The sequence below is a fragment of the Pristis pectinata genome, chromosome 10 (assembly GCF_009764475.1).
Source record: "Pristis pectinata isolate sPriPec2 chromosome 10, sPriPec2.1.pri, whole genome shotgun sequence".
Taxonomy (NCBI): domain Eukaryota; kingdom Metazoa; phylum Chordata; class Chondrichthyes; order Rhinopristiformes; family Pristidae; genus Pristis; species Pristis pectinata.
In genome coordinates this window covers 40969004-40983578 of record NC_067414.1, presented here as the reverse complement: position 1 = coordinate 40983578, position 14575 = coordinate 40969004, and the positions used below count along the sequence as shown (strand labels likewise).

Sequence of the window (14575 nt, the reverse complement as noted above, 5' to 3'; positions counted from 1 at the left end):
TGTATATAGCAAATATTCTAAAATTCAGGATTTAGCCCAGGAGTTGTGGAGAGCATCTGAGCGAAGAACTATTTTCCTTTGGAAGATACTATCCCAAGCACCATTCTACCAAAGTACATCTTAGTTTAATACTCTTAAAGTGACTTATTTACATAAGGAGCTGTTGTTACTCATGTAGTTTTTTCTTAAATTAAAAACTGGTTCTCAAACTACAGACTGATCATTTAAAGAAAATCATGCTACAGAGCAGCTAATCTTTCCACTCTCTAGTAACAGACCTTAAAGCTGAACATCACATGGTGATGCAAAACTCAGTTATATTGTTTGATTGTTGTTTACAGACTAAATATTGAAGTACTGTCATGCAAATTTTGTATCCAATTAGCTAGCTCACCCTGGATTGTGCGACTGCAGAGCAGGCTCAAGGGACTGAAATGGTCTACTCCTGTTCCCACTAATGGTGTTTACAATGTCATAATTTGGTTAATTAATGCTCTAACTTTGTACTTCATTGGAAATATTAATAATACAATTTCATGTCAGTTCAGTAAATTTCACAAAGGCAATTACTGGCTGGTTGTGTACTGGTGTTCCAAGTTTAGGAAATATTTCAGACTTGCAGAAAAATTTGCAATGGAACACTTCTTGGAACAGAACAAAACTTATCCCTTAATTGTTTACTGCCATTTTCCATAAGCATGTTTTTATAGAAATATTAAAGCCATTTACAAAGAATTATTTGGATTGATCAAAATAACAGGGGGAAAAAAGACACAAGACTATACTAGGACTAATGTTAAATTAGACATTGCATATTTAGATGTATTGGATTAAATATCTGAAGATCAAAAAACAAACAATTTGGTCATTCAAATTCAATGACAGGTTATTATTGCAGAGGTTATGTTTCATAACATGAAATATACTTAAACTGTAATTCTTAGTTCAAATTCAGAAACTTGACACCTACACATGTTCATACTTTTATTTATCAATTAAAATGTCCACAAATCCAGATGGATATTATTTTATAACTGTTAGCACTGCAATGTTTCTTGGATCAAACTGGCTAAATGCACTGTATTATAAAGAAAGACATTTCTAAATACTGAACATTGAGATTCATCTACAAATAAAGTTAAGAGATTTTAATGTTAGCTTTGTCATAAAATCTAAAAGTTAAAGCCAAATACTTCAAAAGGTAAATGATTACCAGAATAAACTAATTTCCTTTTCAAGTTAACAAGTTATAAACAAGAAAGTTTGGTGTTTTACTATACATAGTTGCAAATAGCTTGCCAGATGGTGTTGGGTCAGAGAAGGCAATTTCATTCTTACTCAGGTATGTTCCATATATGAAAGTATTTCTGAAACAGAGATGCAAGTAGGTTAAGTGCAAGCTAAAACAGTCTGATTTAATAACCAGGAAGAGTTAAAATAGCAAATATTGCAAATGATTAAAGGAAAGTATTCTCTGGGGATGTTTCAGACAGGGGAGAACAGGAAGGGCCAATTTCCCTCACGAGGTTAATAATAAAAGGGACATTTAAGATAACTGGTAAAAATACTCACCTGCTTTCCAATTGCTCGAAAGTGTCATGTAGGAAGCAACCCTTACTATACAAAGTACTTGGATGATCAGTTGAACTGCCTAAACTAAGGCAATGGCCTGAGATCTGGGAAGTGGGATTAATGTAAATAGCTTTTCAGGAGAGTGTACACAGTGAATAGTTTCCTATGCCAAAAATGATGCAACCATCCTAGGTTGCCTCAAGATGGTGCTATTGCAGTTTGGTAAATGTCTTGACAGGTCTCTGCAGGGTGGTTGCAAATTAACCATCTGAGGTTTAGCTAGACGGAGGACAATGTGCTTCCTTCCCTAAAGGCCACTATTAAACCATCTTCTTGATACTAAGTTATCTCTGGATTTTTTAAAACTGAGTTCCAATTCACAATGCCCTCAGAGGGATCTGATTTCTGCATTCAGCAACTCTGCATTACTTGTCCTGGTATAACCATCATTTCCCATGCCAAGCACAGAAAATTAATAATTCTGGTAGCTTTACAGGAATTCCTATATTTTGTTACAAGTGATAATGGGTGACCAACACAAAACAATTTATTGTATGTGGAAAAAGTTGGGAGGTGCTTTCTACAAATTTTACATTAATACACCATTTTCCAGAATATGTTGCAACTCATGCAGGAAGAAGAAAAAAAGCAAAAATATCAATTAAAATTTTCCACATGCAGTAGACTTTAATGTTTTAACTACTCTTATCTGCTTCCTTGGTGAGCAGATTAATTGAGGTGGTTATCAATGGGGTTTACGGGATTGAAGTCATCCAAGTCCTTAGTACTACTTCGGAGGTTGTCCTACAAATAGTTTCATTGCACCACGTGTTGGAAGTAGCTTAATGACTCAACAATAACTTGCAATTATAGAGCTCTCATAGCATTCCAAGGTATTTCACGGGATCATTTTTGGATAAAGCTTGACACTAAAGATATGGTAGAAGTATGTTTAGGGAAGTCACTGGTGTCCTTTCTAAAGCAGATTGGTGACATTGAGGTTAAAATTATTGATAAACATTTGTTCCTTGGTGTTTTATCCATACTTCAAAATATTATCGCTTACCGTACAGCATCTAACATTCTGCTAGCAATTTTCTTTCTTCTCATCATGCAAAATACCCAGATTCTGCTCACACCACAGATAGCTTCTTCTGGCTTTGTAGCACATTGCCAGGCACGACGATATTCAAATACTACTTGGTTCTCAGTAATCTTCTGATCAGCAGGTTCAGAAAGCACCCGAAAGGCCTGTGAAAGTACCGCAAGAAAATTGGAGGGCGAAGACTCAAAGTAACCCAATGAGCTTAATGAAATGGTGTAAGCCCTCCAGCACAAACTTACAAACAATAAAGTTCACCGCAATGTTGGATAGGAAGGAAAGAAGTAAAAGTTAAATTTGTGTAACCTTTATCTAGTGTGTTGAAGATTTTTGAAGGTCATGTTGACAAACCATGCACCCAACAAATTAATATACTTTAATCAATCGGTAATGGCAGGAGGATAACTTATTGTATTTAATATTTTGTTTAAGCTTAAATGATGACGCCACTTGTCTCAGCAAAGGGAAGGAAATCAATTATTTGGGATTTACGCCCAGTTCCCACCCCATTGCTTCACTTTTGCTTTATAACCCATGACCAAATTCAGATATTTGAGAGAAATAAATAAATTTATCATCATTGCAAAATGTGAAAAGATCATGAACTTTATGAAAGAAAAAAGTTGAGGAAATTTTGGACATCAGCATTTCTGAAGTAGATTTAACATTCATTTCAGAGACAAATTGGGAATATATCCACAAAACCAACAGAGTCCCTGAAGTGATTAAAAAATTAATTCCTCTGCAACTTAGGTCTTGGAATGCAGGACAAAAATGGACTAAAATAGAATGACAGTGTGGGAGCTTAGATGGCAAGGCAAAAATTTAATGAAAGTTTAAACAGCAGATGAGTGACTATTTTAAAAATACTTCTTTTCATGTAGGTAATTTACATAGAGCACAATCTCAAGCATCAAAAACAAAATGACCAACTAATGTCAAATCTCTCATCCTAATGCCTGTAACTGAACTCAACACCTTTATGCAACTGTATTTCTACAATCAATGTTCCACATAATGTGAAATGTCATGTGATTTTATTTCCTTTATTTGTACACTGATATTATACACTCTATAGTATACTTTTGGTGTTGGGTGTACAGCTTTATTTACATTATGGTGCTTATAATGAAACATCTCTGGTTCTTGCTCATTAAGTCTGCTGTTACCTCTCATCTTTGCATAGATCTAATGTGTTCATGTGGCTCTTTCTCATGCTTCTTCATTTATGTACTCAATATCTACAAAATTTTAATTCCATAGGCCTCAACATGAGGCAATGTACACTGGGGGAATGTAGTTCTTAGGAGTGCCATAATACGAGTTGTGGGATGGATTGGATCAGTTGAGTACTAAGGCAGGAAGGAAACTGACTATACTGGGAAGAAACAGGAGATAGTTGTTAAAGGATTGGAATAAACTGTTGGTAGGAAGAGAGTTATAGAGCAATACAGCATGGATACAGGCCCTTTGGCTCAACCAGTCCATGCTGACTACAGTGCCTGCCCAGCTAGTCCCAATTTCCTGCATTCAGCCCATATCCCTCTAAGCCCTCACCCTCCATGTATCTATCCAAGTGCTTCTTAAATGATACTATTGTACCTACCTCAACAACTTTCTCTGGCAGCTTGTTCCATATACTCACCACTCTCTGCATGAAAAAGTTGCCCCTCAGGTCTGTTTTAAATCTTTCCCCTCTCACCATAAATCTACATTGCTAGTTTTAGACTCCCCTACCCTGGGGAAAGGACTGTAACTGTCCATCTTATCTATGCCTCTCATAATTTTAATCATTTTTATAAGGTCACCCCTCATTATCCTACATTCCAAGGAATAAAGACCTAGCCTGACCAACCTCTTCCTATAACTCAGGCCCTCTTGTCCTTGCCACATGCTCGTAAATCTTTTCTGCACTCTTTCCAATTTAACCGTCTTTCCTATAACAGGGTGACCAAAACTGTACACAATATTCCAAGTGCAGCTTCCACCAATGACTAATACAACTTCAACATAATGTCTCAACGCCAGTGTGCTAAACACCTTTTTCACCACCCTGTCTACCTGTGACGCCGCTTTCAACAAACTATGCACTAGGTCCCTCTGTTCCATTATACTCCCTAGTGCCCTACCATTCATAGCACAAGTCCTATGCTGGTTTGACTTTCCAAAATGCATCACCTCACATTTATCTGTAATGAAATCCATTTGCCACTCCTCAGCCCATTTCCCTAGCTAATCATGATCCCCCTGTAATCTACGATAACCTTCTTTGCTATCTACAACACCTCCTAATTTCGTGTCATCCGCAAACTCACTGATAAAGCCTTGTGCATCTGCATCCAAATCATTTTTGTAAATAACGAAAAACAAGGGTCCCAAAACTGACCCCTGCGGCACACCACTAGTCTCCGGCCTCCATTCAGAGAAACAACCTTCAACCACCACCCTCTGTTTCCTACCTCCAAGCTAATATTGAATCCACCAAACTAGCTCTCATGGATTCCATGGGACCTAACCTTCCAGACCAGCCTATCATGCGGGAATTGTCAAAGGCCTTGCTAACATCCAAATAGACACATCCACTGTCATACCCTCATCTACCTTTTCTGGTTAACTCTTCAAAAAACTCTAAAAAGGTTTGTGAAGGTTGACTTTCCACACAAAGCCATGCTGACTCCTCCTAATCAGACTGTCTATCCAAATGCTGGTAGACCCTGTCCCTCAGAACTCCCTCCAGTAACTTCCCCACTACTTATGTCAGGCTGACCAGCCTGTAGTTCCATGACTTGTTCTTGTTACCTTCTTAAACAACAGAACAACATTAGCCACCTTCCAGTCTTTGGAAACTTCACCAGTGGCTAACAATGAAGCAAATTTCTCCACAAGGGCCTCTGCAATTTCTCCTCGAGCCTCCCACAAAGTCTGAGGATGCACTCAGTCAGACCCTGGAGACTTATCCACTTTAATGTGCTCTAAGGCTGCAAATACCTCCTCCCTAGTAATATGAATATCCTCCAAATAGAAGAGTACAAAAGTGACCACTTACCAATATCAAGAGAATGAGAGCATTGGTAATAACGGCATCCATGAGTGGTCAATGGAGTTGAAACTGTACATTTTTGGAGCCTAACATATCATGAAAGGATAATTGAGTCAAAAAATGTGAATGTGCCAAGGATGAAATCTGAGAGCACGGGGAAACAGCTAAATCCAAAAAGGCTGATCAATATTACACAATAGAAACTTTACCTGTTGATATGTTCTGCGATAAGGCAGCCAACTATCTTCTTTTTCATTAGAGATAAACATGTAGGTTTTGCCTTTTGGCCTGGGAGCTTAATGTGGCTTGTTGAAAGCCCCAATTCCGTTATCGACTAACTCTCTCACTTCTTCCACCTGTTTCAAAAAAAAACACGTGCTGTTATGCAAGAATACATAAAAATACAGACATAATGTTCATTTTCTATTCTTAATGTCCTTGCCTCCAGAGCATTAATCATCCCATCTGACTTGAAAACATTTAACCTCTCCTTCAATATAATTAAGAAATAGAAATAGGAGGAAGTCCTGAGAGCCTGCTGATCTGATCTTTGGCCTCAACTTCATTTTCCTGCTATCCAGTTCATCCCAATCCATCTCAGCTTTGAATACAATTACTTAACAATCCACCAATATCTGGCAAAAATAATTGCAAGGATTCATAACCATCAGAAGAAATTTCTCCTCATTTTCAATCCTAAATGGGCATCCCTTTATCCTGAGACTATAGCTCCAAATTCTGGACTCCCGTAATTTCAAAACATCCTCACAGCATCAAAACCATTGGTACATTATTTAGCTTGTGGGAAGGCCAGATTGACATACATGGACACATATGCCATTGCTCATTAATAGCTTTTTTTTGTTCATATTGCTACCATACAATAAGCCAATAATTGCTTTCTTATTTAAAAGGCAGTGAATGTCTGGCATTTTTTATGCATTTGATAGAATTTTCTTGACATTATTTTAAGCCAATGTATTAGAGATTTCTGAAAACCACAGCAACCCGAGGCCCATCACAGCTATTTCAGAGGTCACAAGGCAGGCCAGACAGGTATCATGCAGCACCAACATTGTACAGTGCAGATATACCTTGCTAAGCTCCTTGGAATCTTATGTAATAATGAGATCAACCCATTCCTCTAAACTCTGGAGAAAGTAGATCCCTTATGCTCAATCCTTCCTTAAGGCAATCCTCCAAATTCACCTTTGCTGCACTACATTCAGGCGAGTTTATCTTTCTTTAAACCAGGAGACTTGTACATAATATTCCAAGTATGGTCTCGCCAAAGCCCCTACCACTTTTGGCAAGAAATTATTCGTTTTGCAATAATAGCTAACATTCCCTAATTACTTGTTATATCTACACGTAACTTCTTTCTTTTATGAGGACACTCAGATCCTGCAGAACACCAACATTTAAAAGTTACATACTGGACTTAAGTTAATACTCTGGTAGGAAGAATGCAAAAGCAGTGATAATCTCTCACATTTGGGAGGTGATAGATGAAGTGACAAAGGGCTGAAGAAGGTCGAAGCTGATGGAGAGGACAGTGGACCATGGAATAAAGGGAAGGAGGCGAGGAGGGGAACAGGAGGGAGAAATGTGTGGGCGATGTTTCCTGTTTCACATTCCTGTTTTATCATCTGCTGGGATCTTTCCAGATTCTAGAAGACTTTGGAAGATTATAACTGATGCAAACATCTCTTTTAAGACCCTAGGATGTACAGAATTGTCAGTTTTTTGTCCTAATAGTTTGCATAACATACTTCATCCTGAATAATTGTTTTAGGTTCCTCACATACATTTTGCTCGTTAGTTACTGGCTATTGCTGGTATGCTTTTAATTTTGCACAGGCATAAAAAAATGTTTAATATCTCTTGCCTCTCTCCCATTTCTTATTTTTTCCATTAAGTTCTCTGTCCGAACCTCTAAAAGGCAACATTTACTTTCACCACTCTTTATTGTACTCAAAACAACTGCTACGCAATTTTTTTCTTATTTTGTACAAACTTACATTCATTCTATTCTTCATTCTATTGATTTTGTAGTCAATAAAGGTGAAAGTGGAAAGATTTAAAATGTACCCCAGGGGCAACTTCTTCACACAGAAGGTGGTGCATCTCTAGAATGAGCTGCCAGTGGAAGTGGTTGAGGCAGATGCAATAACAACATTTAAAAAGGGAAATAGACAAACTTTAGAGGGATATGGGCCAAACGCAGGCAAATAGGACTAGCTTAGAGGGGCATCTTGGTCAGCATGGACGAGTTGGGCTGAAGGGCCCGTTTCCGCGCTGCACTGCTCCATAACTCTATTTTGCTGGTTTCTAATATGCACAGGCTTACAACTTCACGTTATTCCTTCAATCTAGCACCATGTTCGACTTCTTTAGTTAGCCACAGATAGATCGTTCCTTTCACTGTCTCCATTTCTCAATGGACCATACATTCAATGAGTACTATGAATTTTTTTCAACATTTCCTTATGACATATAAGGAGGCCCTTTCCGCTCATCGTCCATGCTGTTCCCCCACTAATTTTCCCTGTTCCTATTCTCCCCCCATTTACAGCAACACCCTGCAAGTTCTACTACTCACCTACACAAGGGGCAATTTACAGTGGACAATTAACCGATCAACCCACACATCTTGGTATATGGGAGGAAACAGGGGCACACGAGGAAAATCCAAACAGTCACAAAGAGAACATGCAAACTCCAAGCAGATCAGCATGAGAGGCCAGGATTGAACCACCAATTACACCACCCTGCCACCCATTCAAAATGAATTACTTGCACAGAGATTAACTGATCTAATAGCCATCAATGGGACATTTCTTTAAATATCTCCACAGCTCATCTATCATAACCTTTGATCCAATTTTCTAAACTACTAAAGACAACTTCTCATATCCAAGAAACTTTTTAAAATTTAAATTTAAGAGTCTAGTTTCAGTCTTAAATATGTCACTATAAAACTGAATGCTTTTGTCTTTAAATGATTCTTTTTCTCCAGAGAATCTTTTCCTATGACAAACTAATTAATCCTGTCTACTACCCATATCCAAATCCAAACAGCCTATTCACTGGTTCGGTCCACAATGTACCATTCTAGGAAACTGTCCAAAATGCATTCCATGAACCTGTCCAAGACTACTTTTGGCAATTTTGTTTCCCCAGCTGCATTAACTTTGTTACAGCCTTGCATTATTTTTCATTTAATATTCTGTCAAACAGTATAGCTCTATTAGAGGATATCTATACGCCACTATTAATGGTGTTCTGGCCTTTGGTATTCCTCATCTCCACCCAAAAGGATTACACTGATCTAAGCCAATACTCTTTCTCACAACTGCCATAACGTCATCCATAATTTTAAGAGCTACAGGTAGTTCTCCTATAACGTGATAGTTGTGTTCCTAAGAAACCACCTGTTAAAGAAAATAGTGTTATAAAAACAATCGTGTCAATAGAAAGAAAGGGGTTAGGGGCTAGAGTTTCAGACGCAATGTTATTTTTCCTGCAGTATTTTCACAAATAAAGGTGTTTTTAATAGTTATAACTTTATTTTGTTACTGCAAGCTAAAAATACTAAAGGCTATAAGTTACATTGTTTAATAAAGTATTCTTGCATAAGTATCAATAGAAGCGATTGCTTGTCAATTTCCATTTGCCTCCTGCAGCGAAACTAGCAGCCTGCGTCCTTAAGCAACAATGGTGTCTGATTACATGTAAACAGATTCATCCCCCCCCCCACCCCCCGACAGCTTCTTTTTCTACTTGTCAATTTCCAAAGTAACTCAAGTGGTTCTCTAGTTCCCAATCGAAACCACATTATAATCAATTCAACCTGTGCTATACAATTCATGTTCCCCAATTCATTTTTTGTCTAATATCCAATTTGTGTTATGGAAACATACATTATGGAAGAACCACCTGTATCTCCTCTTCTACTCTGATCAGCTTTAGAAAACATCAAGTACCATTGAACTTTTCATTCACTGACTTGGTTATATTTCAACCATGTCCTCTTAACAGCTATTAGATCAATTTCTCTCTATTTAATTTATTTCATTTTGAGTTAATTTTGAGGATCTGGTAGATTAGGGGGAAATCAGTTGATGTGGGGTGTTTGTTCTTTCAGAAGATTTTTGATAAGATGCCACACAGGAGATCGTTAAACAAACTTAGAGAACATCTGATTGAGGGTAATTTATTTGCATGGACAAGGAATTGGTTTATAAACAGAACATATCATCATCAGGATTATGAACAGTTGGGGCCTTTGCACAAATCTATATCAATCGAATGGTATTGATATTCAAGCAAATCTAGGTGACCCTGTATGAGAAATCATTGGAAGTTAACATGCAGATACAGCAAGTAATCAGTAAAGAGCATGTTGGCCTTTATTTCAAGAGCATTTTAGCACAAGGGAAGATAATTTACTTAAATTCTATAGAGGGTCAGGCAAGACTGCACCCAGTGTCCAAGTCTGGTCTCCCTACACAAAGCCTCACCAGATTGATTCCTGGAATAACATGTTTGTCCTAAAATAAAGCTTAAGCAGATTCAACCTAATTCTCCAGAGCTAATAAGAATGAGAGATTCTTGTACGAGATCTCCCAGGTTCCTCTATATTCATGACGGAAATCAATGTTTCTGAAAATTAAAGGATACAATGCAGGAAAATGTTGCAGAGGTAAAAGAGCAACCATCATCTTATTGAATAACAGAGCAGGCTACATAGGCAAGAAAAGAGATGAGGACCTGCACAGAGAATTTAGGGAGTTAGGTTGAAAGTTAAAAAGCAGGACCTCTAGTGTTGCAAGCTCCTGTGCCACTTGCTAGAGTCCAGAAGTAGGAATACAGTACAGTTCAATGTGTGGTTAAAGAACTGGTGTAGGAGGGAGTGCTTCAGATACCTAGATCATTGGGATCTCTTCCAAGGCAGATGGGATCTGTACAAGAACAGGTTGCACCTAAACTGGAGGGGTACCAATATCTTGCAGGGATGTTTGCTAGGGCTACCCGGGAGGGTTTATACTAGAGTGGCAGAGGGGTGGAAGCCAGAGCAGTAGGTCAGCTGGCAGATAATCCAGAAGGTAGAGCTTAATTCAAGTGTAATAAGAAAAACAGCCAGAACCAGAATAGTGAATATAGTAAGCATTCCATATACTCAGTCACCTTCTATTCCAAAATCAGTCTTAAGGTCATTCTAATCTCGTGCATCTCTGAATTTAAAGGCTCTATTATCATGTCAGCTGATGAGATATCAAGCATTGTTCCCTCACAAAATCATTGCCTTATCTTCCCATTTAAAAAATAATACTTCAAATGTCTCTCTTTGACCAATATCCCCTTGTGACACAATTACTTTAGTTTGATGGGTTTCTTCGAAGCACAGTGGATTGTTTTTGGTATGCTTAACGATGCTATGATGGAATTGTTATTCAAACCCCACTTTTCTCCTCCTCCCTATAACAAATACAAGAGATGTGTTTACTTTTGTCTTAAAAGTCAACGGAGCAATTTATTTAGTTTCCCCTCCCCCAGATCTTTCTTCAAACAACTGACAAAAAAGCCTTATCACTTTGCATTTTCACCCCATGACACTTGATCAATTACCATTCTGGACTCCCAGCTTAATTAACGTTAACTGCTTCCTTTACAGTTATTGTGCCTGCACCTCCCCCACACCTCTGCAAAGTCTATGTCATGATATCAATGCAAACTAAAGGAACAATCTTCCTCAGTCATATATCTCTGACTCCTCTTTCTTCTTCAAGGTGGTCCAGCAACCAATACTTTTCGACAGAATGCCATTCCTCCAGGAACTTGGCACATCAATCCTTCAATCTAGCTTTCATATCATATTTGGTGAAGACTGTGCCGACCAAGCTTATGTACATTAACACTCTGAAGATGTACCATGATATAATGTTTCCCCTGCTTCATACCTCTGCACATTTGGGAAAATAAATCACTTGCCCTCTCTCCCCCCCAAGTTCCTCACCAGCTGGAGATATTCTATACTATTCCCCACTCCCTCTCTTCAAGCAACTTTCCTTACAAGTATCTTTCACTTCTTCAGAATATCCCAAAACAATACACAATAACTTCCTGAACTTTATCTCTGTTAAAAAGGCAAACACAGCAGTTACTGCATCCAACACAGTTTGGAGACAGAGAACAATTCATTTAACTGCACTTGTGTCAATATACATTAATGAATCATTCAATAATTTCAACTACACTTCAACACACTGAAGTACAAAAAAATGAATCAGCAGATTTGAAATAAATGACAGAATTAAAAGGAATAGATTGTACAACTTAATTTGTTCAAGTGTAGCCAAGCCACCCTGTTGAAAATTAAGTAATTGCCAATTTACTTAGTTTTGGAAAATAAAATTCATTATTACTGTGCCTTTTTACCTTTTTGAGAGCATATTTAGGATCATCTGGAAGAATCATTATTATCTTTCCATCTAGATACTCTGCCACAACACGCTCTTTTTTCCATCCCTGTAGTATTAAAGAGAAATATTCTATAATATTGCATTTTCTTCAGGTTTCAAAAATTCAAGGGAAACAAAGCAAAACAGCTGTGGTTAAGTGACAAAGGGTTGTCCTCATTTAAATTCTTCATCTCATTCTGATCTGTTCCAGTGAGCTCAATGCAAGCATGAGGAACAGCACCTCATCTTCAGATGTGGCACACAAGAACCTTCTGGACTCAATACCAAGTTCAATTATTTTAGGCATTGCAATCTTGTACTTCACACATCTCTAACATTTATTCTCTTTTCCTTTTCTGTTATTTCAGATTTTAATCATCTCCTCCAGATATACCTTCACCAGTGTCATTCAATGGCAGGCATCACAGGAAAGGTGATAATGGAGGGACTTGAAAACAATACTGACAATTTTACAATCGAGTCATTGCTACATGAAGACTATACTTTATCTTGACCCAGTATGCAATACCCTGGGACGTCAATAGTTTAAATTTTACATTCCAGATATACTTTGAAGAAACTTGAAGACCTAACTTTGGGCAAGTTTGCATACGAGTAGTTCGAGATTAAATATGTTAGCATCATTCATACCACAAAGCGAAGCCCCTCCAGGAACCTTTGGTGATATTGTATATGCTGCACTTCATCCTCAGGGTTGGCTGCTGTATAAATCATCCCACAGGACTTGCACATGATAGGTCCAAAGTGCTTCTGACCTGCATCCTACAAAATTCAAGAAAATATGCAGTCATGCTCTTGATATTTGAAGGCATTGTCCCAAGGAAAAAAAAATCCCTAAATGCTTACTTGTTATATTGAGAGCAGGTTTACATCTATGCTTGTATTATAGTTCAGTTTATTGGCCAGTTTCTAATTAACAAGGACTATCACAGAACCATAGAACAATACAGCACAATACAGGCCCTTTGGCCCACCATGTTGTGCCGCCCCTCAAACCACTCCTAAGACTATCTAACCCCTTCCTCCCACATATCCCTCTATCTTAAATTCCTCCATATGCTTATCCAACAATCTCTTGAACTTGACCAACGTATCAGCCTCCACCACCACCTCAGGCAGCGCATTCCATGCACCAACCACTCTCTGGGTGAAAAACCTCCCTCTGACGTCTCCCTTGAACTTCACCTCGATTACCTTAAAGCCGCGCCCTCTTGTATTAAGCATTGGTGCCTTGGGAAAGAGGCGCAGGCTGTCCACTATCTATTCCTCTTAATATTTTGTATACCTCTATCATGTCTCCCCTCATCCTCCTTCTCTCCAATGAGTAAAGCCCTAGCTCCTTTAGTCTCTCCTCATAATCCATACTCTCTAATCCAGGCAGCGTCCTGGTAACTCTCCTCTGCACCCTTTCCAACGCCTCTACATCCTTCCTATCTAAATAACTTTTCTACCACTTAAATCACTGTTGGAATTATCTGAGCTTAGAATGGTGAAAAGGAAACTGTCCATATTGACAGAGTTAGAATGTGCCTTTACTCATTATTTTTAAGCACATTTCAAAAAGCATCATCCTCATCTCAGGATTATACTTGTCAATGTGCTTTGAGTACAGTCCCAAGATAGAACTTAAATTCATACTGACATTTCAACAGTTGAATCTTTCAAAACAGATAGCAACAAGACTCCTTGTAACTGAGTTTGTAGCAAAAATAACCTCTCCCCTCGTACTCGTCAACCCATCTGCATCTTTGTCATAGTTGATCACACCAACCTCCTACAACTCTTCCCCTTCGTCCATCTTGGATGTGGGGGATGTGAGGGGGGGTTCTGGAAATCATTATTCACCTAGTCCATTTTTATTTATCTAGTTGTAGCAAGCAAATCACCTGCAATTGCTTCTCTTCTTGTGCCTGCAACATTAGTTCTGGTGCCCCAAGAATCCATCCTTATCCCCTCCTATTTGTAACCACAATGCTGCTGTTTACAGCCTTCCGAATACAATGTCTGAACCCAGCTGCAAGGAAACAAAACACAGCTCTTTCTAACCAGCTTCTCTGACCTCTCTTCACTCTCTAAATTGTATGATAGCTTGCTTGATGTGCAACACTCAATAGATTTTTCCTACATTTAAATAATGGGAAGACTAAAGTCTTCATCTTTGATTCCCTTTACTACAAGAACCATTTCCTAGCCACCAACTCTCCCTTTCCCTACCACCTGTCTGAAACAAAACCTGATCATTCACAACATTGGTTTCCACACAACCCAGATGAGGCTCAGATCATCTGTACAACCACTTATGCCTACCCTTGTAAAGCTCCTCTCCTACCTTAATTCATTTGAAGCTGAAACACTTCCATACCTTTACCTCTGGAA

At 38.3% G+C, this 14575-nt stretch overlaps 1 protein-coding gene across 1 annotated transcript in view; it reads right to left on the bottom strand.

Annotated features, from left to right (window-relative positions):
• Positions 1-135: 135 nt before the first annotated feature.
• esco2 (establishment of sister chromatid cohesion N-acetyltransferase 2) overlaps positions 136-14575 on the bottom strand; it is a 32680-nt gene continuing 18240 nt past the window's right edge. The window contains 6 exon segments of the mRNA XM_052025325.1: positions 136-1367; positions 2639-2827; positions 5927-5964; positions 5966-6070; positions 12156-12245; positions 12830-12961. Of these exon segments, the coding sequence (XP_051881285.1) occupies positions 1235-1367; positions 2639-2827; positions 5927-5964; positions 5966-6070; positions 12156-12245; positions 12830-12961 (687 nt within the window). The 3' untranslated portion in view covers positions 136-1234.